Source organism: Topomyia yanbarensis, chromosome 2, assembly GCF_030247195.1.
Source record: "Topomyia yanbarensis strain Yona2022 chromosome 2, ASM3024719v1, whole genome shotgun sequence".
In the NCBI taxonomy this organism is placed as follows: Eukaryota; Metazoa; Arthropoda; class Insecta; order Diptera; family Culicidae; genus Topomyia; species Topomyia yanbarensis.
The window spans coordinates 6,721,666-6,748,216 of record NC_080671.1 but is presented as its reverse complement, the minus strand read 5'-3'; the positions used below and the strand labels follow the sequence as shown (position 1 = coordinate 6,748,216).

Here is a 26,551-nt window from a genome sequence, read left to right as displayed (position 1 = left end):
AGTCAAATTACGGAGCTTGTTCGTTTTGGAATTGTTTGGCTCCATGGACAGTGGTGTCTTCTGCATCAATAAGTGCCATGTTTGCTGTACCATTCAATGTGCTTATTTTCTTGAATCTTAGCAATTTTGAAGAATGTTTCTCGTAGAATATATGCTTTTTATTGGAACGCATATCCAATTTGCTGCTTCGGCAAAGTTGGAAGAAATTCCAAGAGTTTCAAATTTATACCGTCCCGGCTGGTAGTGTTCTCAGCAGTCGAAGAGAAACGGGAATTTATCTGTGTCCTCCCCAATCGTAGCGATAGGCCCTTTATACGCCAATTATTCCGTTGGCGATCCGTTAAATCAACTCGTAGCAAGTAATCCGACTATTTGCTTGCAGTTGGAACATTTGTCCCGTCACGTACATGTTGTTTTCGTTATCACTGCCCGATCCGTCAACGGTCCACTCCAATTTCAGGGCGGTCGTGTAGGCTTGCTCATACTGGGAAGCAACGCAGTTGATTCGGGATGCCTTGAATCTCCCACCACAGTCGACCAAACGACTGTCAGTCGTGGGATTGACGAAAGGACCTTCAAATCGGCAACATGGCTTCGCTCTCTGCCGAACCTGATTCATCCTCCAACAACATCGAGGTATACTAGCAGAATGTTGGTGGCTTAAATTCATTAACGGATAGCTATTTGCTCGCGACCATGGGCTGCTTTTATCACGTCATCACCTTGACCGTGACGCCGCTCGACAACCGTACTCTGTCCGCCATGTGCTTGTGAAACACATTCGATGTTCAATAGCCATAAGACATCAGGTGGTGGTCTTATTGCCGTACGCCATAAAACCCGAGTAATCAACGATGACCGGTGGGCGACCTCCTAGCAAGTGTGGCTATCAGTGAAACTTGCCGATCGTAATCCGTGTATTTTTCATTTGATAGAATTCGCGATTCCAATTTGATCGATGTATATCTTTCCTCCGTTTTCGTCAACCCCATCCATCTTGTATGTCAGTCAATGGAGTTTTAGGTACTGATACCAAAGAAATTTGCCAACTGTTCTCCGACAAATTTGCTAGCGTTTTTTTTTCCGACGAGCGTCCTCTACTATAGCAAAGTCGCATTATTGCTGTCATTTTTGCTGCAAAATTCTAGCTGAAACCATCTAGTTCCCCGGGCCCAGATGGCATTCTCTCGATTTTTGTCAAAAAGTAAATCAGCAGCCTTTTTGAACTACTTCGGTAAGTCTTCAAGCTATACTCATTACTGGAATATTCCCTTCCTACTGGTAAGCAGCTCACATGTTTCCAGGTCATAATAAGGAAAATAAATCGAACATTGATAATTATTGGAGAATCTCGTGTTAGAGTGCCGCATCAAAGCTATTCAAGGTGGTCATTTTAGACCCCATTTTCTTTCACTGCAAACACTATATTGCAGACTTACCAACACGGTTTTATGCCTAAACGATAGACGGTGACCAACCTGCTTTCGTTCACAACATATATACTCGATGGATTTGCTGAAGGATTGCAAACCGATGCTATTTACATGGATCTATCTGCGGCCTTCAACAAAATTAACCATGCTATTGGAAAAGCGAAGCTGGACAAACTCGATATTCATGTACAACTTCTGCGCAGGTTTCGTTCCTACCTCGATGTAAGGCAATTCCAAATCAGCAATAAGGTCTGTCTATCTGCACCTTTTTTACTACATCCGGCATCCCGCAAGGAAGTCATCTCGATCCAGTAATATTCCTCCTCTACTTTACTGACGCCAGTATCAAATTATTAGGACCCCGCCTGTCTTTCGTCGACGACATGGATTTTTTTCGAAAAATACGGGATGAAACCAATGCCGAGTTTCTTCAGAGTGAGCCCTAAACAGAATGGTTTGAAACCCGAGTAAATGCTCAATCGGGCAGGTTCATACGGAAACATTGTTCGATTCGATTCACTATCATTTGTTCGACTCCAGCATTCGAAGGCACTCTCACGTCAAGGATCTCAGAGTCATCATGGATTCGGCACTAACGTTCATACCACATACTTCAAACATCGTGGATAAGGCGTCAATAAATTATAGGGGGGTTTACTGTCTAAAATCGTTTTATAGCGTATTGGCTCGCTCAACACTATTCTATTGTTTGGAATCCCTACCAGAACGACGTTTACAGTATCGAGGCTGTCCAACACCTGTTCGTACGCCTTGACCTTCGATATCTCCCATGGCGAAACCGATTTAAACTGCCGAAAACCTTTACCAGTTAATACACCTCGATATACTCTGCATCCGGAGGGATTACCCTCGAACCCCTTTCGTACTAACTGTGTGCCAGAGTGAATTGCTCTATAATTCTCGAATGCCTGGATCTGCAAGCTCGCATTCGAGAACTATATAGTAACACTCCTGCAAAGAGGGTCTCAGGAGAACCAACTATGGTCGTCATGGTTTTCAAAAGAATTATCTCAGCATGTGGCTTCCACTTTTTACGAAATACGATTAAAGCTAAGTTTTTGTCTATAATTAAGTGTAGCTAGGTTAAATCACCACATTGGGACCAAGGAGTCCGCTGATGCAGATACAGCAAAACAGACAAATCTCTGATGAATTGATTTTCTCTTCTGATCGTGTTAACTGTCGTTTTCTCGGTGTTTTCTCTTGATTGTTTTCATACCGCCTTCCATTGCGGCTGGCGTGTTCTTCATCACATTTAAGAGTTCATGATTACATCAAACTTTTACGAGCAGTCATGTCGGTGCTTCCTACTTTGCCTATTTTGCCGACGCTGCACGTTAATTTGGAAGAGCAATTGGGCCCGAGCCACATCGTACCACTCATCAAGCGCACATTCTGTGCTGTCGAGCTTGTATTTGTTGGTGACCGTCGTTTTGTAACACCAAGCCACCGCAAGTAAGGCATTAACAGCCGCAACAAGAACCGATCAACCGAAGCAAGTGACATTCAGGGATCCGTTGCTTACTTTTCAACCGAATAAAGTTTTTTAGTTTCCTGCTCTAGCATCAGTCCTTTATAGAGTCAGCAATATAGTATTCAAGGGTACCTTTTGGAAGTGATAGAGGTGGTGTACTCGTCAAGCACTACATGCTGCTATCTTTTTTATTGTGGACATATAATGGTACTAGGTTTAGCATTGCTTTCAAGCCAATTGCTAGATCCGGTTTTATTGCACCCATGATTGTCAGACAAGCCACTTTTTGATCTTTTGATAGTTACAGACAAGTCTTGTTGCTTTCCACTTTGGATTACCAAACCATTGAAATATATGCTATCATTGACCTTATAACTAAAGTGTCATTTCGGGTTTCAAACCCCATTTTGCGCAAAAGAGGCTTGGACAAACCATCATGCAGTTTGGACTGTTCCGTAGATCTCTTCATATGTTGGTTCCAGACCAGTTTACTATCTATTATTTCTCCAATATACTTTACTTCCGTAGCCAATTCCATAGTGGTCCCATTAAGGATATGGCGAATTGTAACCGATTTTCTTTTGCCTGGTATATGTGGAGATTTTTTGAGGATGCTCGGTTAATATTGTTTCTTTTACATTATTGTCATGTCACCATGAAAGCAACTTGAATATATTCCAAATTCGAATTTTTATCATTGCCTCTAACTATGATGACAATGTCGTCTGCGTAATCCTTTACTTCGAATTCCAGAGTCTATCCCCTACCAGAAACCACAGAAGGGGTGACAGCAATCCTCTTCGAGGACAGCCTCTAGTAGTTCTTATGGTTATGATCTCGCCAGCAACCACGCTATCACAATCAGGCAACAAAACATTTCAGTAATCTATTTGGCAATTGATTGTTTACCCCCTTTCATTCAGTTGATTTCTCATGCCAAATGATAGTTAAATCAATGTTGTATATGCAGGTGGGGCTAAGATGGCATTGATATGAGTGGTGTGTATGGTATCAGAATTAATCGATTTGCTTAAGTCATACCGTTCGTTCAGCTCCCGTTGAATCGTGTGAACGCTATGGCGTAGACCCGTTGTGCTTTTGGTTTGTTTAGTTTTGATTTCAAACATTAGAAAATCGTGTGTTCTACCACACCTATTTATACCACATTGATGCCAACAGCTCATTTTCATGAACATTGCTCAAACCTACACATATATAGTTTCGTCGTTAGAAATCATCCAAAATGACAAAATAAAAATAATGATTATGCCTCAAAAGACCTTAAATACAGTCACTTCTCAAAATTAAGAAAAATGTCCTTATGTAACCGTTATGCCAAATGTATGTTATACGAAGAAACATTCTGCCAAATTCCACAGATCTTAAGCAAACTGCTGATATTTATTGATAATATAATAATTATTCATTCAATAGGTGGTACAATACGTACTAGCCGTACGCATGGGCAGACGAGAACTGAAACCAGATCCACCCCCACCACCACCAAAGGAGAAAACTCCTGAACCGGTGGTAAAACCGGAATCGGAAGAAGGTGAGGAAGGTGCCGAGAAGAAGACCGATCTGGAAGTGGATGCAGAACCAAAGTCAGATGATCAGAATGAGATGAGTGAATCTACGACCGAGGAAAAATCTGCCGACGATGACGCAAAGAAGGAAGAAGATGAGGAGAATAAAGAAGCTAAGCAGGAAGAAAACGAAAAAGAAGAAGAAGAGGAGAAATCCGATCTAGATGAGACAACCGAACAAGATGAAAAGAAAACTTCTGTAAAAATCCAAAAATCTGATCCAGAAAAGAGAGGAACTAAGCAAGAAGTGGAAAAAATGGAAACAGACGAGGCTGAAGAAGAAAAAACGACATGTGAAGTAAATGATTCTCAAGAGGATACTATAGATGACAAACCGGAGGAAGAAGAAGATGAAGAAGAGGCAGCATCAAGTAAGAAGGAGGACGTAAAACAGAAGACGGATACTACTAAAAGCGAGAATGTTGTAGACAGTGAACCCAAGGTGAAGATTTCCAAAGAAGCAGAAACGCCAGCGGAAAAGAAAGAACCGGTATTCATCGACGTCGAAGAATATTTCGTCAAGTATCGTAACTTTTCCTATCTGCACTGCGAATGGCGAACAGAAGATGAACTTTTCAAAGGAGACAAACGAGTTGGTAACAAAATCAAACGTTTTCTGCAAAAGCAACAACAACACCTTAACATATTCGAAAGCTTGGATGAAGAATCTTTTAACCCGGACTTTGTAGAAGTAGATCGAGTTTTGGATGTTTCCGAGCATACGGATGATGATGGTAAAACGGTGAAACACTATCTGGTTAAATGGAAGAGTTTGCCTTACGAAGACAGCACGTGGGAACTGGAAGATGATGTCGATCTTCCCAAAATTGATCAGTACTATCGATTCAACAAAATTCCTCCCAAGAGTGAGTGGAAGACCAAGAAACGACCTCATCCGGATCAGTGGAAACCCCTGCCGGAGTCTCCGATTTACAAAGGAGGAAACAGTTTGCGCCCGTATCAGTTGGAAGGTCTGAACTGGTTACGGTACTCGTGGTACAAGGGAAACAATTGTATTCTGGCAGATGAAATGGGTCTCGGTAAAACTATTCAGAGCTTAACGTTTGTCCATTCCGTATTTGAGTATGGCATTCGAGGACCGTTCCTTGTGATTGCCCCGCTCTCCACAATTCCCAACTGGCAACGTGAATTCGAAGGTTGGACCGACATGAATGTGATTGTCTACCACGGTTCAGCCACCAGCCGACAGATGATTCAAGATTACGAAGTGTACTACCGTTATGAAAACGGCAAATATATCAAGGAAATAAACAAGTTTAACGTACTTATCACGACATTCGAAATGATCGTGACTGACTATCAGGATCTGAAGCCGTACAACTGGAGGGGTTGTGTCATTGACGAAGCCCATCGATTGAAAAATCGAAACTGTAAACTACTGGAAGGACTTCGGCAACTTAATCTAGAACATAGGGTTTTACTTTCGGGAACTCCACTGCAGAACAACGTTAACGAGTTGTTCTCGTTGCTGAATTTCCTTGAGCCTAGTCAGTTCTCCTCGAACGACGAGTTCCTGCGAGAATTCGGAAGTTTGAAGACTGAAAGTGAAGTGCTCAAGTTACAGGCGTTGTTGAAGCCAATGATGCTCAGACGATTGAAGGACGACGTGGAAAAGTCTCTGGCTCCGAAGGAGGAAACTATTGTTGAAGTGGAACTTACCAACATCCAGAAAAAGTATTATCGTGGTATTTTGGAGCAAAACTTTTCATTCCTGATGAAAGGAACAACGTCCGCTAATATACCGAACCTTATGAATACGATGATGGAACTGCGTAAATGCTGTATCCATCCATACTTGCTTAATGGAGCTGAAGATCAAATTCAGTACGATTATAGGCAACAGCATGGTGAGGACGCGGAAGCGTACTACAAAAATTTGATCGTGTCTTCGGGTAAAATGGTTCTGATTGACAAACTTCTACCGAAACTGAAGGCCAATGGACATCGTGTACTGATTTTCAGTCAAATGGTTCGTTGTTTAGATATCCTAGAGGATTATCTTATTTACAGAAAATATCCATTTGAACGTATCGATGGGCGTATTCGGGGAAATCTTCGTCAGGCAGCCATCGATCGTTATTCGAAGCCAGATTCGGATCGATTTGTGTTTCTATTGTGTACGAAAGCTGGTGGTTTGGGTATTAATTTAACAGCCGCTGACACTGTCATCATTTACGACAGTGATTGGAATCCACAGAATGATTTACAAGCTCAAGCTCGTTGCCATCGTATCGGGCAGCAGAAAATGGTGAAGATTTATCGATTGCTTTGTCGTAACACATACGAGCGAGAGATGTTCGACAAGGCTTCGTTGAAGTTGGGCTTGGATAAGGCTATTTTGCAGAGCATGAATACATCACAAGGAAAGGAAGGAACCAACAAGCAGCTGTCGAAAAAAGAAATCGAGGACTTGCTGAAGAAAGGAGCGTACGGTGCAGTTATGGACGATGATGCCGGTGATAAGTTCTGTGAAGAGGACATTGATTCGATTTTGCTTCGTCGCACACAGATTATTACGATGGAAAGTGAGAAGGGATCAACTTTTTCCAAAGCATCATTTGCTGCCGCGGCTAACCGTAGTGACATCAATATAGATGATCCAGATTTTTGGAACAAATGGGCCAAACGGGCTGAAATAGATCCAGCGGCTTGCGAAAAGGACGAGACGGAGGATTTGGTTATTGCGGAACCGAGGAAGCGTACTCAGATTAAACGATATGGCCACGACGACGGCGTTATGGATATGTCTGATGAATCCTCTGGTGAGCATGGCAGTGAAAATGAAGAAGGAGGTATGGGATTGAAAACTAGAAGTAAACGAAATCGTGGAAAGGATAACAAGAACAAGAAGCAGCAAGTCGAGCGGGATGACTACATACCACGAGATCGGGATACACTCGCAGCGCTCGGTTTCGACGAAGTTCAGTATGGGAATTGGGCTCGATCTGAGTGCTTCAAGGTTGAGAAAGGACTGTTGTCCCATGGGTACGTTGCTGAATGTAGTGACTGCAAAAGCTGTAGCTAATATTATTTGATCATTTTAGATGGGCCCGCTGGACCGAGATTCTGGAACAAGGACAATTTAAACGAGGCTGGAGAGAACAAGATGTCGAAGATTGTGCACGTGTCATTGTAAGTATGCGCTCTACGTAAACTAAATATCAGTAAAAGATTCATATAACATGATGATTGCTATGCTAATATTGAGGAAACTTTAGGTTTTCGCTGAGTAAAACAAAGTTAACTTCTCGACTTTAAACTGACGAATGCTCAGAGCAAATATCTACAACTGCTTAGAAAATTGTTTATACGAATCCAAACCCCTTCTTGCTTACAGCTCCTATACTGTCTGGATCGCTACCAGGGCGATGAAAAAATTAAAAATTTCATATGGGATCTAATAGCACCGTCGGAAGGTGGCGAACAACGTGAGATTGCACGCAACCACAGTGGTCTGCACAATTTGGTTCCCAGAGGAAGGAACGCTAAAGGTACGTAAAGCAATTGGATCATTGAAGGATTGGTTGTTTTATTTATGTATCATTTCACATCTGATAGGTCGTAAATCAACCAATCCAGCTTCGGCTTCTGCAACGCCTCGGCGTGAAGGAAGCATTACGGAAGTTAATGAAGATGCTTCGTCAAACTCTTCAGGAACACCGAAGGAAGTGAAGACTACTAAATCCGGTTCAGATACTGGTGGTTCTAATACACCAACCAGTGATCCTCATCACTGGAGCAAGGACGAGAAGTACGACGCAGATAACTTACTGGACATTAACTACAAGAAACATCTGACGAGACATGCTAACAAGTAGGTTTCCATCTATTGTTAAAGTATAAATTATGATGATCATTTTCTCGTTTGCAGAGTGTTACTGCGCGTCCGAATGTTGTACTACATCAGACACGAGGTCCTTGGTGACTTGGTGACGCAGATTCACGAAGGTGCCAATGCGAGGTATTTGTCCCATGGATTGCTTATTTTTCATCCGATTCTTATTGCTAATCGTTACTTCAATCTCAGATTCATTCTTCATTTTCGTGCGCTCTCTTTTTTTCCTTGTTCTAATTGTGTTCCTTTACTATAAGAAAAAGTACTCTGTTTGTTGCAAATAACTGTTTTTATTCATTGACTGTGGTTCAAATATATTTACACTGTGTCATATCAGCATTCAGGCAGCGTTTTGCAGCGAGAGTAAACCAATACAACTAACCCACACGGTAGTAGCTCATTTCACCTGACCTGTCGTTTCATCACAACAAAAATATACACTCAAAACTACATGCCGCCACCATTCAATTCTTGCAGAGAAGTGAATTGGCTAGTACATACATCTACACTTCTCTAGCCTCTCGTGCATCTGTCTTTCTTGGTAATATTTTCGTGTTCCTTTAACTAGTTTCGGCCTTTTTGTCATACAATTTTCGATGTACATTTTAGAGGAATCTTTGAGGTGACTAATATTGATTTGAATTCTAGATTTTAGATGTATGTACCTACATTTTTCATTTTTTGTGTTTTCTCAAACTCTGAACCATATAATGGCGTGTCGGTGGTTGGATGGGATCAAAACATTCTATGGCTGATAGTGCCTTCTCGTTTTGTATAAAAGTATTAGAAAGAAAACTGCAATGATCTGTGATCGATCAACGTTCGTTCGATTTTCCTGTTACTTCTTAAAAATAGACAAAACGATAAGTATACTGAGGTATACAGATACCTCAGAGGGCATTATAATTACTGTTCCGTTGAGCAAAAGTAGTGATATGCAATATTTTCTTTCTCGAGTTAATGGGATTATGATTGTTTTGGTACAGGCCCTTTTTTACACAATAAAGGTGATAGAACTCCACTTTGAGGACATCCTTTAGTTGTTTTCATAGTCAGTGTCGTGTTTCCACGCGTGCTAGTAATTTCAAGGTGTATAAGAATTGAGTGGGTCCAATTTATTGTGTAAATATCAAACCTTTTGTTTTCTCATAGCATTCCACATTGAACTATGAGATACATTTTCAAAAACTCCTTCCATTTCGAGTAAAGCCGCAAGTGAGATTTGTTTCAATAGAATTCTGTAGTTTTTCAAGCCACATGTTGAAATTCTCTAAGTGGAGAATATTGCAAGTACCTTTCTTTAATGTGTAAATCTATGTTTTTCTCCATTATTTTCAGAAATATAGAGGTTAAGCTAAAGGATTTTGGAAGTAGTTTATCGTTTTTCCTTTATTTTGGAAGTGATTTATCGTGCTTCCTAGATTTTGATGTAAATGTTACTCTTGTTTGTCTCAAGTATGTAGGTATATAGTTTAGGGCAAGCCTAATGCTAAAGGTTTTGGTCAGATATGGAATGACATTATTGGCAGTATTCCATCCATCCCCGGCACTTTGAACGGTTTAAAGGAGTCGATCACCCATTCTACCTTTGCGTCTGTAAATATAGCACTGACACTAGAAAGTAGACCTGTACAGCTTATGGGCCTGTGTGAGATAGTTTCGAAGAAAAAAAACAACGCCATCTTAAAATGTCACAGTTCTCGCGAATTTGAAATCTTCACGATTTTTTGGGAAAGATTGGAGTGAACGTGGAGGGCAACAAGTTTAGCCTCCAGAAGCTGAACAACAAAGGCCACGTGGGACGCCCTCAAAGACCATCACTAGAAGGAAACTCGCACCTATAAAGTGTCGCCATTGAAGCAAACCTGCGACAAGCGTTTCGCGGATGACGAGAACGTGGCAAAACATGTATACGCAATGGGGGAATTATTCGAGAGGTTGTCGATGATTCTGAGAAGCCTGCCAACTTCTTACGATACACTAACAACTGCACACAGCTGTGTATCTCCAAAATATTCTCCCGACAAAATCGGTGAAATCATCGTCGAATAAAAACCAATTGTGGAAACTTGAAGATTTTCGGAACCAGTACTTGTGCCGAAAGAATAAATAAAAAAAGCTCTCGGCTACTGCTGAAGCACTTATCGTTGTTGGCTGCTTTTCGAAGTAGAAAATTTATTGTTTTCTGGACAACGAAGCTGGTGATCATTAGACTCGACGCGAAGTTCATCGAGAAGACGCCGAAAACACGAACCAGGGATGTTGGTCAGAAAAAATAAACCGGATATTGTCCCCAACAAAGAAAAGACAATAATATTCGACTAGATTCTGAAGAAAAGCGTCTGCGAAAAACGAGAACAAATAGAATCCAAGTGCGCGACAAACAGAAACGACGTCCGCAATAAACCGGAATCTCAAGGAGATGAGACCTTTCGTTCTGCGCAGTCCGAGGATGCGGACTTTGATGGTTTTACTGACAGCGAGCTAGTGAATTAGGTATACTTGATAGTATACCGAGAAAATCTGGACGAGCAACGAAGAGAATACCGTCGGTACGATTCAAAGAGGTAACAAGCGTAACTAATCGTTGCTTCAACGAGCCACGATCATACGATGGGGAAGTTCAAAGCCCCAAGAAAGCTGCCTGTGCGGTAGCCATGTAAGAAGAGATTGACTCACACACAGAGAACCAGACCTGGGAACTGGCGCTATTGCTGCTAGAAAAAACACGGTAAGCTGTAAGTCGACCTTCAAAACGAAGGAAGACGAAAACGGTCACGTCGTGCAAGAAATTCGAGAATTCTCACAGCGATACGGCACTGATTATGACAAAGTGTTCGCACCAGTAGCCAAGTAAAGAACTCTTCGGACGCTGCTGACGATCGCGGATAGAGACGGTATGATAGCAAAACACCTGAACCTGAAAGGCGCCTACCTCTACGCGGACCTTGACGAAGTCATATTAATGAAGCAGCCTCCTGGGTTTGAGTCAGACTCCAATTTGGTGGGCAAACTACAGTTCAGCCTTCACGTCTTAAAACAGTTCGCACGAGTTTGGAACGCCACAATCGACACCATCACTAAATGGGTTTTCATCCAGGGAAAACGGATTCGTGCCTGTACGTGAAGAGGAACAAGAGTGGACCATGCTTGATGCTGATTTACGTGGATGACATAGTTATTTTTTGCCACGCGCAAACGGATTTCAAAGCTATCCACTTTGGGAGACCATCGTCAATTCCTCGGGATCCATATAGCAACAATAGATGGTCATTTTTCCACGAATCAGATCGACAAGTTTGTCGGGCGGTTCGGACACGAGAACGCGAAACCCTCAAAGGTCCTGCTCGATACAGCCTATGTTAAACAAAAAGAGGAGACAGATCAAATATCGTTCCCTGGGGGAGCACGTCGTTTGGCATAAGTTCGTTTGGCATAACTTCATTTGGCATAACTTCATTTGGCATAATGTTCATTTGTCATAATGTTCATTTGGCATAACAGTAGGTGACACATACGTTCATTTGGCATAATGTTCATTTGGCATAATGGTCATTTGGCATAATGGTCGTTTGGCATAATTTAAATAATACATTGAATTTTCTGTTACTAGTCGTTGACGCCTAATGTGGCTACGCCACATCGCTTTAAACCTGGCGCTGTCCGACATCGCTCCGCTCCGTCGGACTTGAACTAGTTGATATCCCCTATGTTTGAGTAATACGGGCAAACGAGTGGATCACAGGTTTGCTCGCGAGGGGCCGCCGACGCACCATCGGAACCCGGCGGATCCCGCTTCGGATCCTTGGTCTCAGTTATGCAACGATGCCAAGGGTTAATTGGTATATAGGTTCAAATAACTGTTCATATTTGAAAGAAGAATCAACCCTTATGTTTAAGTAATCCGGACAAACGAGTAAATCAACACTTTGCTAGCGAACTTGTTAAACATGCAGATTAAAAGAGCTGTTCATTTTTGAAAGAAGGAGTCAACCCCTAATTTTGGGTAAAACGGGCAAACGAGTATATCACCAGTTTACTTGCGAGGGCCATTTGGTATGCAAATTTAAAGAACAGCTCATGACTGAAAGAAGGAATCAACCCTTATGTTTCTGGCAAATATACACAAATATATTTGCCAGAAACAAGGATTGATTCCTTCTTTAAGACATGAGCAGTTCTTTGAATTTGTATAGCAAATAGCGCTCGCAAGTAAACTGGTGATCCACTCGTTAGCTGAAACTTAGGGGTTGATTCCTTCTTTCAATCATGAGCAGTTCTTTGAATCAATATACCAAATAGCCCAAATAGGGGTCAAGGTGGTCATTGACCCGCCGTCAGAAGCGGCTACCTCTCACCAGCAACCCACTCGTTTGCCCGGGTTGCTCAAGCATAGGAGCTATCAACTAGTTTAACCACCATACTTAAAGTGATGTGGCGTAGCCACATTAGGCGTCAACATTAAATATAACAGAGATTTCAATGTATATTTCAAATTATGCCAAACGACCATTATGCCAAATGACCATTATGCCAAATGAACATTATGCCAAACGAAAGCATGTGTCACCTGCTGTTATGCCAAATGAACTTATGCCAAACGAACTTATGCCAAACGACGTGATCCCGTTCCCTGGTAGGTAGTTTGCTATAACGTCGCAGTATTTCTGGTATGGTATTTCCATTCCGGATATCTCCGCCGCAACTACGCTGCTGTGCCTGAAGGTCTCGAACCTGACCGACCATGACTAGGCAGAAGCCAAACACATGCTGAGGTACCTCAAGGGGACCTTGGGACTCCGCCTACATCTGGGTGAGAGGACCGAGGGTTCCGAGACAATTCATTTCCCATTGTTGTATTGAAAAACAATCAGTCCGGTATTAAAATGGCAAATTCGGATCGCATCGAGGGTCGATCCAAACACAGACATCAAACATGCGTGCACATACATAAACGGAAACTCATAGATTTTCGTTATCTATCAACGCAACAGTTGATTGCGGACATCTTGACAAAGTCACTCGAGAGGGTTAGGCTGCAACAGCATCGCGACTCAAGCGGTGTGAAGGAAACTTCTATAAACTGAGGAGGAGTGTTGGCAACCTTGTTAGATGACATTTTGTTTCAGTGCAACATATAGCAAATTCACATGTTTGTAGAGGAACTGCGTATGTTCTTCCGCCATAATGAACTGCTTATTTGTTTTCCTACAGTAGCCAACTAACTTAGTCACTTCCTATGGAGGGACATCATCTGATTCCCCTGGAAAGTAAGCAGTAGACATCTATTTTACTGTATATTACTATATTCCTTTTAATAAACTCGGTTTCCTGGTGTAAAGTTAGCATTTGGACTTACCAGAATAGCCACACGTGTCATATCCACCGAGTTGAATTGTTATGGCACCAGTTTGTGGAGATATTCGTGGTATAGGGTTTTATAAAGCCCATGGTTCTTGGATTGAAGCTACGTCTATATTTTTTGCTGTGAATCTGGATTCCAGTTGCGCCTTTTTCATGATGCAGTTTCGCTTGGATTTTTTTTTAATTCTGTGAATCATCATTTGAGTCCCAAAACTTGCGAATAAACAAATCGTTCATTGTGTCAGAATTCGCTTTACACAGTACGGGGCAAAGCCCATGACACCCCGTTCGCGACTGGCATACTTTATCCTCGCCAGCCATTCAGTGCTCGACACCGATATAGATCTTGATTTGAGGACTCTGTTTTCAGTCGCCTCGTACGACCTGGGAGCAGGATCCATTTTTGGCTTAGATACTTCAACCCGCCGGATGCCACACGACCTATAGGCTGTTGTTTCCAAAGAAAGATAATAGACTTTCCAACCTCAGAGGATCACAGCTCCCATGACAGGTTCGTCCGTACACACCGAAATTTGATGACTAAAACCCTGTTAAAAATTTCACAACTTTTTCAAGGTTCAAGACACTGGTGTACTGCCCATAACAGCATAAGAGTCCCATGTTGAAAAACAGCAAGCCGAGAAAGACGCTGTTCAAGATTGTCCCATCCATTGAGCCAAATGGATGGGACAACCATGTTTTGGTATTTTTTTGATATTTTCTGAACAAACCCGGTAATCTTATTTGTGCAGTGTGATTCAGTGGTGATACAGAATACAATCCAACGGATAACTCATTTTCGACAAAAATCCACATGGGACTCTTATGCGTTTATGGGCAGTGTAGGAGTTCACATGAAAACAACACAATTCTTTTTTGAAATAACTTTCAACAATGGAGAGTAAATTTTAGTTTCATTTGTTCAGCCGACAAAAATCTTTCTTTTTTTCATTGGAACGAGGGTCTGCAATTTCATTTCATTAAGCATATTAATTTGAATCAACCTGTCCGTTTAAGCACTGAAAACTCACTGGTTCCTGAGCAGTAAGTGCACCGCCATTTAAAACTTTTTATACTCTCGGTGATAGATGAATATAATATTTCAACCCTATCAAAATCATTTATTGTTATTGATTTTATACTATTCCCCCGAAAATTGTTCCCAAGAAAGCCATTCCCCAGAATTCCATCCCCCAGAATGCACCATTTCCCAGAAAGTAATTCCCTAGAGAAGCTTCACTTTTTTAGTTCATTTGATCCTTTCAAACGTATTACTCGTTGCCACTTCCATCGAACGACATTCTTCGTTTTCGATTCGGTTATATTTGAAATGATTTGCATTGTGCTGGAACCGGAAGTTAGGATAACATTATGTATTCCGAATTGAAATAAAGAATTTGCTAATTTTTGTTGTGTTGCGGTAAAGATTTGGTTATACAGGTATACCTCGATAGTACGTACACCTACCAACATTTTTTTTCGCTTGATTTTGTAAACTTCAACAAAATGCGACACATTTTATAGAAGTTTCACGGGTTCCATGTTACTTCTGCATACTTTAGAGAGGTTATGTCAAGAGTTCTGTGCTACTCAGAGTAGTTCTGCAAACTCCAGCAAAGTATTCCAAAGTTTAAGTAAACCATAAATGCATCATGAAATTCTACTTAGTATGAAAAGAATCCTACGAGTTTTAGGGACGTCCTACAAGTATCTTGAAAGTCTTATAAAATTTTGGGAGCTTGCTAACTTACAAGGAAATCCTTAGAACTACAAACAATTTGTACGATATTCCTATCATTCATAGTTTTTTTTGTCAAACATCAGAGAATCTCAATGAACTTTAAGGATGACAATTCGCCGGTTGTATAAAATTTAGGAAAATACCTACTTCAGATTATTTTCATGCACTCAAACATTTTACATAAACAGCAGAGTGTTCACGATATTCACTCATTTTTTACCAAACTCGGAGTAATTCTGCAAACTTCAAAAAATTTTATGATCTTGATCGAAATCTTTAGAACTTCTGGAAAGTTTACGAAATTTCAAGAGTATTTAAAGGATTTATGGAAAAAGAAATTCAAACATCAAGGGGTGTCTTCAAGCTTTACAATATTACTTCAAACAAATAAATTACAACGAACCTCAAGTAAATTTCTAAAACTCACAGTTAACTTCACAAAATTATGAAAGTTTGACCAAAAACTTTTGCATGCTTTATGTACGGTGTCTCACAAGTATCAGAGAAGTATTACTAACTTCGGAGTAACCGGTAAAATTCAAAGAAATTTTTCTGAAGACCAAAAATGATTTTAGTAACTTTTAAGGTATACTATCTAGAGCAATGATAACACGATTTTTGCTAATTGATTTTCAAAATTTATGCACATAAAATGTGAGTGCTGAACTCATTACATTCTAGGAGATACTAGGTTTTGAATGGAATGGGTAAGATTCGGATCAAGTACGCTCAGCGAATTTGATGGAGACTAATATGACTTACAGATCTGGACAAACACAGCTAAACGAGCCTTTTCCCTCTATACTTCTTTTGTGAAACTTGTGCGAGCAATTAAAGGAAGTATTCAACATATTGGCATGGTTCAAGGATTAAGGTATGACAGGGAACTATGCTTTATATATCTGTAAGCTCATATGTTGTCATAAAATATATTTAAAATTTAATCTCCATTGCAAATATATTTAAATATCCGTTTTGCGATCAAAAAAATAAAGGAATAGAAAAACAATATGTTGTTAATGGCATAGCACTCGCGGAAATGCTAACAAATTCAAAGAATTTATCAATAACTCTCGAATATCTCACAATATTCAGAGGCATCTTATTCCTTTCGGTTTTTATTACAAATTCAGAATACTTTATGCGAAATTCAGACAAATCGTACGTAGTCAAGGAACTGAATAAGTCCTAGAAATGCTTTTACATGCCATTTTCAACCATTCTGATTGTAGCAAACCGTTCTTCTAAAACCATGTACACAGTGATTGAACAGTTTATCACTAATGTGGGGATTAATTCAGTGATAAATCTTATTTTTGTAAGTTTTCATGCAATATTAAACATAAAAAGTAATATATTGAAATTTATTTTTGTGATTCGATAGTACGTACGTTTCGATAATACGTACACTAAACGAAGCGAAGGTGTACGTGCTATCGAGGTATACCTGTACGACTTTTCCCTGAAAATCACTCCCCAGAAACTAAAACACCGATGTGTTTTCCCCATAGCCATTTCCCAGACATTTTGGTAAGATGGGGAAAGCACCTATATTGCTTATAATTGGGAAAAATCTTGATGAAAATCAAAAGTCTTATTCAAAATGTTGGTCATTTTACTCCCCTCGAAGAGTGCACTGTTAGCAGCAGTTGTTTTTTACATTTCTTTTAATAAGACATTATACGGTAGTTGGCCATTTAACATAACAGTGGTGTAGTATAAGCATAGACTAACAGACATACACACTTAGTTGACCTCGGCAATTTCCCGCGCATCCGAGTAAATCGGTTATACGAGTGGATAACAGGTTTGCTTGCGAGGGGTCGCCCCTTTCGACGGCACATCCCCAGCAACTTTACACCGCATTAGTTCCTTAAATTAGGTAATGCGCAAAACCTTTGGCTTTACCACAAAAATCAATAAAAAAAATTAACTTTTTTGGAGATGGGGGCATTCTGGGGAATGGTTTTCTAGGGAATGGTAGATTCTGGGAAATGGGTTTGTGGAGAATGGTATGGAATCATATTCGAACCAACAATCGTACAAAATCATTTCCGTCGCACTAATATACTGTGCTCGTCTACGCAATAAAACTGTACATTTTTTTTTAATCTGTTTGCGAATAGCGCGAATCGCATTTTTTTATATTTTATTCCAAAGACAATGTTTTGCATGTCTGTTCTTTTCCCACACTTCAAAGTTTCTACCCTATCACATACTCGGATAGTGTATTTTGCGCTTTAACAAAAATCAAAAATAGTTCTGAGTTCCCTGTCAGCGAATACACTGAGTTTATTATTTTAGTCAGTATTTCTAAAAAAAATAGTTTGATTAGATGGATACGAATCGGTGGTTGAGTTTCCAATTTTTGACCTATTCTCGTTTCATATCCAATTGACCCCTCAAATTAAATTGATTCCCTAAAAACATGTGTATAGTTTTTTCCTCTGAATTAAAAAATGTGAATAGAATGTTCTGAGTTAACAAGACCGAATATTTGCGAGAATCTTCGAACATTTTTTTGACCACATGTGTTTGGAAGGATGTTTCCATAATATGGAAAAGCGTCGCAATGAGTATGAGTTTCCGCTATGATGCGTTTTAAACTAGATAATCATATCTTTTGTATGAACCTTTAATTTCACCTTTCTTCACCAATGAGCAAAAGCAGATGGCGAATCGAGGCGTTCCGTGCTATAAATTCAAAATTATTTGAATGACATGATTACATAAAAACTGATTCGGCCAGTCTTCGCTATATTTTGTGTTGGTGTCTCTTTGAGTTTTTCCCATAAGATAGGGTACAAGCTTTCTTTAATACTGTTGCCAATCTCTTCTCTTACTATGTGCTACTTTATCAGGCAATTTAAGTTCTTTTAACCTATTGATTGAAAAAACGATTAGCAAAATTATTTTGATTACCCTAGAAACAAAACTGATTACCCACATCAATCCCTCTATTTTTTCTCTATTTCTCTCGGCACGAAAAAAAAAAACAAATCGAACGCTCTGTTTCTTCTTCCCCCTCATCCACCGAGTGTAGCGATCTCCCAATTCGTCCACCGCCGACGCCCGACCAGCTGCCGTGCTCATGGTGGAATCCTAATTGTTGCGATCGCAGCCTGTTAGTCGGCACTTACAAACATGGCTGCGAAAACTACCGTGTGATGCGAGCGGATCCAATGCTTTGCTTCCAGATTCACTGTGGTCCTGGCGACGGAGCCGTCGAGGAGACAACGATTGTCAAAGAGTAAGTCAAAATTTTTCACTACCTTCACTCTCTCTATCTTTTTGTCAGTTGCTCCTCGTTACTATCAGTCCTTTTTGCTAACGGATTGATCTGTTTCACTCTAAAGTTCTTGGCTAGAATGTGTGTTAAGATTCGTTCAATTTAAGTGTTCTGAATGTGAGTATCCTGGCATATAAGATCCTCTGAACCTGTACAAATAGAAGATTTAATAGAGTAAGTATACTTCCCAAAGGATTTCCTCCAGTGATTTCGGTTTTGCATGGAGCTTCTCAGTTAACAAAGTGATGACTAATATAAATCATTGCATAATCATGAAACTTCCGCGTGAATTCATTCAATTTTAACAAACATTGAGACTTCCTCTATTATCAAAGCTTTGTCACATTCACATTGAAAACATTCACACACATACATTCCAGCCCTTTTTCGATAAAATTTTATGAACCCACCTATCTGAGAGTCCACATTCGAATAATCTGTTTGTCTGTTCCCCGTAGAACTGATGACGATGCTAACTCAAAGCAAGGTGACAATGAGGACGATCCAGAGGACGGTCCATCGGAGGCCCGTTCCTCGTCCGCTGGTGTTGATTCGAAAGATGGTAAGTTGTTCCCACCCTTTTCCTCCCATCCGATAGAACATATCGTAGTCCTTGTAGTAGGTTTGTTTTGATAACCACTTGCTCAATAAACACTAATCTAGATGATGAAGAATCCACAGCTGGCACCACGCCCAGTGCCGCTCCGACACCGGCCCCTTCCGATACCAATCCGGAACTGATATGGCCCACTATGCAAGATCTCAACACAAGGCTGCGGCGGGTTATCACCTCCTACCAGCGAAATTACAAGAAGGAAGAACTGAAGCAGCAGCAAAAGGCGAAGGTTAGCATTTGTTCCCTAGCTAACGCAATCATCTTGATCATCTGCGATCATCTGTATTGCATTCTTATTTGCATGTAATTTCACCATAACTCATTACACAAATAGTTCAGAGCATGGTAAATGTAATTGTTGATCTTGTCCAGTTTACTTTTGTGTCTCGTCCGTAAAGTAAATGTTGGTGTTTTGTCCTGTAGCGTTTTAACGTTTTATTTTTTATTTTGAGGAATATAGTTATAGTACTTTTTAGCGCCATTAAATTAGTACTACTCTCTATTGTACTTTTAGATAATTACTAAACTGGTACATTTTTGAGCACCATTCATGCACTTTGAACAAGCACATGTTAAATATGAACACGTGCAATAGGTTACACATCCTAACGCAACTTGTTTCTTAGCCGATTAGCTACTAATTTATAATCAAAATAAATATTGGCATTAGACAGATGATTAGAATCTATAATGCTGGGAGGTATAGATCGACAGACTGCAACGATCAACCCTACTTTTGTATGTGTATTTTGTTGATCGCATGTAATTTTCTCGCAATATTTTTCGATTGGTCGCCGCAAAAACTCATGGAAGTGGTGAACTGAACTGAGGCGACTTCGTTTAGCCTCCAGTCATAACACATAAGAGTATACCAAAACATAACTCGTACTGACTATTTTTCCCTAAAATGTACTTGAGTTGAGCCAACAATTCCTGGAAGCAATTGATCTGTTCGCCTTCCCATTAACCGTAGCGACAATTCAGGTTTTGGAGATAAAGATCAATAAGTAATTTTATTATTACCATTTGATTTTCCATTCATTAAGTAGTTTTTAATCGGTTTCATCATCTGGAATTATATTTCTTAGCTTGGTGTGCTTCATTTCGAGTTTATTATACACAAAAACTGCACAAGTTAGTTACTATTGACATCGACCAAGCGAGCTGGATACTGGGAAAGTTACCTGCGACGAGTTTTTGGATTAGTTATGGAATTGGAGTTTTGACTTCATCTCATCAGAATCCGACACTAACTTAGTGACAGGACTAAGCTAGCGCCGGATTGAACCTAGCTCCAAAACCAATTGTGCTCCTGAGCAGAACCCTAGTCAAGCGTGATGTCACATGAAAAGAAGCTCATTTTAAATTGGTGAGAACTAGTGAAACCGAAACGTTTTTTTTGTTGTCTGACATTCCGACGGCATGCACAGTCCTGTGCTACGGAAACGATGTGTGGTTTTCTTCTCCGAGTACGTATCTGCTGGTGTTATTGTTTACAGTCAGCAGAACCCAGATGCAATCCATCGACCCACTCGATATCCTTCGATTCGCTTAGTCCCATATATGCCGGGTATAATTCTAGGTCCGCCATCTTCTCCAAGTTTAGGATTCAGAATAAATTAACTGAAATGACACGTTCCTCGTATACAGTCGGGGTTCGTGCCACTCATGACAAACATCGCCTGTAGTACTCCAGTTATCAACTGGTAGATGGAGATTCTTCCATTCAATCATTCGTAGTCTACAGACTAATCGACTCGATTATCGGTATGCACATTACCTCCCGGCATATCAAGGTGTTAATGTAGCCGTTGACAAATTTTCTACTTTTAGATTGAGGAAGTAAGCATCAAAATCGCAATGAATAATTGTAGAAGAATACAGTAACTTTCTTTTTAGTCTGGTGGGCGAGATTTCGTACGTGTTTTAACGTCACTTCATGCGAATTAAACCCTTTCTATGGCACGAAAATGCATAGAAATGGTTGATTAAGTAACAGCCATTGGCTCGACATGTATTTTTTGTAGAGTCGTATCGTCGTTGTCCAGCCATTCATGGTCCTCAACCTGGTTAGATTTTTACGCTTTTTCTCGTTTAGGTTAACCCATTATAACCCAGCTATGTTAAAACTTTTGGTAATTTATGAAATACTTCGTGAGCTCTCATATTATGCCGAATTAAGTATGGGAAAAATAAAATAACCACTTTGGACCGTTTCGTTGCGAAAAAAACTAACGTATGAAATTTCATACGCTGGGCTGATAGGGTATCAAAAAATCATTACAGAGAAAATTCGGCTAAAATCTTTATACTCAGCATAAAATCGAATAATATCTTCAACCTTGCGAGATCATTCATTTAGCAGCTTTTTTGAATGATTTTAACACTACTCTCCTCTCTCGTGCCGTTTCGTCTCATGATTGGTTCGTTGCATCAAACCATCTTTCCCTCAAACTTAGTAATTATTTTAAGAAAAAGAACATTTTCTTACGAGAATTTACATAAAAAATATTCCGGGTAGAACCAGGTATGATTTGCTACGTATTAAGCATTTGTTAGCCTTGAATGTACTGATTCAACTTTAAAATCAGCGAGAAAGTTGTAAATCTCCTTCTAATCCTAAAGAGGAAATAATTTTGCCTTGCGAAAAAAGATATCGGTTCAGCCTAGCGTGTGAAATTTCATACGTTGAACTACCAGCAGAATGTTTGCAATTGTTTCACCAATTTCTTCCGATTTTTCGCACTGAGCCACATCTTTCACATCTCTTATGGCCATTCGTTCACAATCCGAAACAAGAATTAGTGATTTAGAAGAGAAAATTAATAATATGTATTGTTCACATTTTGGTTTGAATTTTATCCAACTTTGACATTCGAAAACACAATGGAATTTAATAAAAAATGATTATTGAGCATACACATTATAAACTATAGGGTATTAGTTAACATTCACAGAAGACCAGAAGTTTGAAAACGGTTTTATTGTATAACAAGTATGATCCAGAAATGTGTTGTTTTGCGTATGAAATTTCGTACGCTAGGACATAATGGGTTAAAATTGGTGCGACGAAATCAATCCCTACACGTTGTCTCTGCTAAATTACCATACAGCTTATGCTAGCATTTCATGCGATTTGGTTTTTTCGCCAAAAACGTGCGAAAAATTATTCACGTGAAAACGGTAAAGCGTACCACAATTATGTCTTCTGGGATGTTCTATGATAATCCAAGACCTTTATTTGGACGATATAGTCATAGTGATTAATCCCCCTTGAGATGAGATATTTTCTACAAAAAATGAAAAACAAGATAAAGTATTAAAGAAATGCCAAAAAACTTGTTTTTACGAACATCTTTACTGAAGACCAAAAATCTCTATTTATAGTACACTCTAAGTTATTGACCGTTGTTCGTGAATGACCCCTTAAAAGCTTTTATTCGACATAACTTCAGAAATATCGTTGATAAAGCTTCAGCATGTTCAAGAAAGTTGTTCGTTTTATCAAGATGCATATCTTTCCAGAAGAGATCATCAGTCAAAGTCTAGCGACTTAGAAGTTATTGGATATTTTTTGGTAGAATTAGTAAAAGTTTTAAAAGCAATAACTTTTGAACGGGCAGCCAGCACTTATTGCAATTAAAAATGCTATATCAGCACTATAAAATTTACCAGACTTCACTTGTCTCTCGTTGTCTCCGTAGAGTTATAGATGATTTGATAAAACTATTGTTTTTCAAAAAATGTTAAATATCTTCGAAAATACTCGAGATAAGAAAAATTACTCGTTAATAAAAATTGTTTATTTTGACTATTGAAATAACTTTGTGAAATATATGAAACCCGTAGGAATGATAATAGAAAAGATTAAACAAAAATATGTTTGGGGGTCATCCAAATATAACGAGCTATAACTTCTTAAGCATTTAAAAAAGAGACTTCTTGTATTCAGCAAAGATATTCGTGAAGGCATCTATACAACTTTTACCAAAAACGTTAGATCATTTCTTCCACAAAAATTTTTTTTGTTGAAAAATGACCAGCAAATGATAAACCTTGCTATTTTTGTTGAGTAGTCCGAAAACACTATTGACGTAATCTTAGCACTTTATTTTTTCCAAATATGCCAAATCACTTTAAAAATACACGAGATAAATCATTGTTGTAATATAGAAAGTTTTTCAATTTGACAATTCAAAGCCTTTTACTAGCTTGGTCTACAACTTTGCCAGAGACATCATTTTAATATATGTACTTGCCAGAAAGTTGACAAATATATCTCATTTTTAGGGAGTTAATCATTGAAATAACACCACCATATGAAAGGGCTTATAGTGTCAACAAATTCCTCCGAAGACGGCATTGATCCAAATTCAACGGTTTAGACGTAATTAATGGATCGCACGATTTTGGCAAAAAAAAACCCGCTGTGACCTGGTCGGGTGGTTCAGAGGGTACGGCGCTGATCTCACAAGCCGGTCGTCGTATGTTCTAGTCTTAATCTGGAAGAATTCTTAGTATTAATAGGATCGAAACACTAGCTATGTAATGTCCAGTACACTATGAATCGGCAGCGAAGTCTGTCGAAAAAGAAGGTCAAGTTCCGCTACAGAATGTAGTACCACGGCTTTACTTTTTTGTTAGGGTTTCAAAACAATTTTGCTCTAAAACTGTTGGAGTTAAAAAACACAAAAAACAGTGCTATAAGAATGAATTGGATCGAAGAATTTTGACAACCAACTCGATCAAATGGGCCCTTGAAAGATTTATTCCGTATTAGTCCTCGGTACAAGATAGAATCATTGCAGTTCTACTTGAAAGAGGGTATGAACATTTCAAGCTTATTTTTGAAAAAATTCTTACTTTTAGTCTTGCATTAGGGTACATACCATTAGTGTGGCGAAATATAATTGTAAAATTCATTTCCAAAGGTGACGTCACCTATGAGCGACCACCACTGGCTGCTACTCCGTGATCGATCTGGACTAGCTGAAGTTGCACAGGAAATCAGTAAACAATTATGCTTGGGAGTAGCGAAACATCTTTCAAGTGTTTATTGAGCAATACTGGCGCCGACCAGGCCCGAACGTAGATCGCGGAAGGAAAGGGAAAGAATGTTAGTCCGATAGTTACTTTTGCTGGAGGCCGTATATACTACTGCGTACTCCACAAGTATCACGGGAGGAGGATATTTGACCTGCGTTAAGCCAAACCGAACTGAGCGCCATATTTTTTTCCTGGTATTTTTATTGCCAAAATTCATTTTTCGATAATTTACTATTATCATAGAAAGTTTAGGGGTTTGCTCATTTGCTTTCGATTACTATTTGAGTTCTCAGAAATAAATTGACGTAGTTGTTTCTAATGCTACATTGGAATCGACAGCGATTTGTAGGCAGGTACCCCCAAATGGCGCTTGGTCCTCTTTGGCTTAACACAGGCCATTTGTTAGTAAGTATGGAAGTTCTATTCTACTTCTTCATAGACAAAGACCAGAAAGATGACTCCACTATCTGGACTAGATATCGATCCATCTACTCATGCACCGGGAACCAATGGCTTTGCTTTCCTTCCGAAGGAAGGCGTGAACGTGACCACAGATTTTTTTCATCTCAAAAAAATCCCAACGACCTTGGCAGGGAATGAAACCAGATCAACTGGACTGAGTGGCGCCCTCCCAAAGGTGACGTTACCTATGAGGAGACAAAGAGCTTTAGACCGATCAGTCTAATATCCTACCTTCTCAAATCAGTGGAACGTTCAATCGACCACAACATTCGGGGTATTAGTTAGAGCGAGCACCCGCTATAACATTGAAATAAGTTTTTCGCAAAAGCTTAGGAGTTTTTCTTGACATTGAAGATGCTTGTGACATCGTGTCTTTCGAGCCCATTTTGGTAGCAGCAAGCACAAGGTAATTCAATACTCTTATACAGGGTTGGGCACTCAAAGTGTTACTAACTTCAGATCGTTCACGCAGCTGTTCTACTGGCATCAGCTGAATATAAACTGGTTGAATGACAGTTCGGAGTATTGTTTACAAGCGTAAAAAGCATTTTGCCAGTGCGAACGTGAACGAAAAAATGTGACCTATGATAGAATTCAAAAGAAATAGTGTCATTATTTTATATTTAGCTGAAATCACAACCAGCGATTGTTCGTGAGCTCAAACATCTAAATGTTAATAAAGTTTTTGTTTATCGCACCATAACTCGTTACAATAAAACTGGAAGCATCGCAAAACGCCATGGAGGTGATCCGAACGCAGCATTCGACGCATAAAAATGATCTCAAGGTCAAGCCTTACAAGGTCCAAAAGGCCCATAATCTCACACCGAAGTTAGAGTTAGAGCTTCGTTTGACTGAAAGCGGTAAAATTTCGAACATCGTATTTACTAACAATTTTTTTTATTGATATTGAGCAATTCGTAAACCCGCAAAACGATAGGGTTTACTTGACCTACCGTTCATCTGAGAATTTGAATCATCGGTTGGCCACCAGGTGACAACACCCGCCACAAATAATGGTTTGGGTCGCTGTAACCGCAGATGGGCACGCTCCAATCGTTTTAATCGAGTATGGTGTCAGAGTAAATGCGACATATTATCAGGAAAGTGTTCTGAAGGCTGCTTTGAAGTCGTGGGCAAACATTTCGATCGCAAACCATGGACATTTCAACAAGACTCGGTTACCATCTCACAAAGTAAATCAAGACTGGCTGAAGAGCAACATTCCGAGCGTCACTTCGACCACACAAGGGCTCTCGAATTCACCAGATGCGAATCGACCCCAATGGATTATTCTTTCTGGGCCATTTTGGAGAGAAAGGTCCGAAGTATAAAATACACCACTCTCGAGATGCTGAAGAAATCTATTGTTCGTGAATGGTTCGAAATACCGACAAGTCATATTGGGACAGCTTGCGATTCGTTTTTTGAACGTCTCAAGGCCATAATCAAGGTGATCATATCGTACAAAAGTGAACTATTTCTGAATTTTTGATTACTTTCACACATTCTGCACTTTAACGTAAGAAAAATAATTTCCAACCTAAATTTATGGCCTTTTCAATTGGTTACACTTCGAGTGCCGGAATATGTATATTACGCATGGCTTAGCAATTGATATCAGTGCTCATCGTTGAGACAAGTATAGATTAGGGAAGCGATT

General features: G+C 39.7%; 1 protein-coding gene across 11 annotated transcripts in view; it reads left to right on the top strand.

The window, feature by feature from the left end:
• The window catches only part of LOC131681325 (uncharacterized), a 104,214-nt gene that overhangs the window by 63,102 nt on the left and 14,561 nt on the right, over positions 1 to 26,551 (top strand). For 7 of the 11 annotated variants that reach the window (XM_058962070.1, XM_058962072.1, XM_058962078.1 and 4 more), the window contains exons 6-13: positions 4,363 to 7,520; positions 7,580 to 7,667; positions 7,873 to 8,026; positions 8,094 to 8,349; positions 8,407 to 8,496; positions 18,519 to 18,725; positions 19,223 to 19,326; positions 19,428 to 19,609. In XM_058962070.1, coding sequence (XP_058818053.1) covers positions 4,363 to 7,520; positions 7,580 to 7,667; positions 7,873 to 8,026; positions 8,094 to 8,349; positions 8,407 to 8,496; positions 18,519 to 18,725; positions 19,223 to 19,326; positions 19,428 to 19,609 — 4,239 coding nt within the window. The remainder of the gene's footprint in view (positions 1 to 4,362; positions 7,521 to 7,579; positions 7,668 to 7,872; positions 8,027 to 8,093; positions 8,350 to 8,406; positions 8,497 to 18,518; positions 18,726 to 19,222; positions 19,327 to 19,427; positions 19,610 to 26,551) is intronic. The other 4 variants (XM_058962075.1, XM_058962073.1, XM_058962077.1 and 1 more) reach the window with 4 other exon arrangements.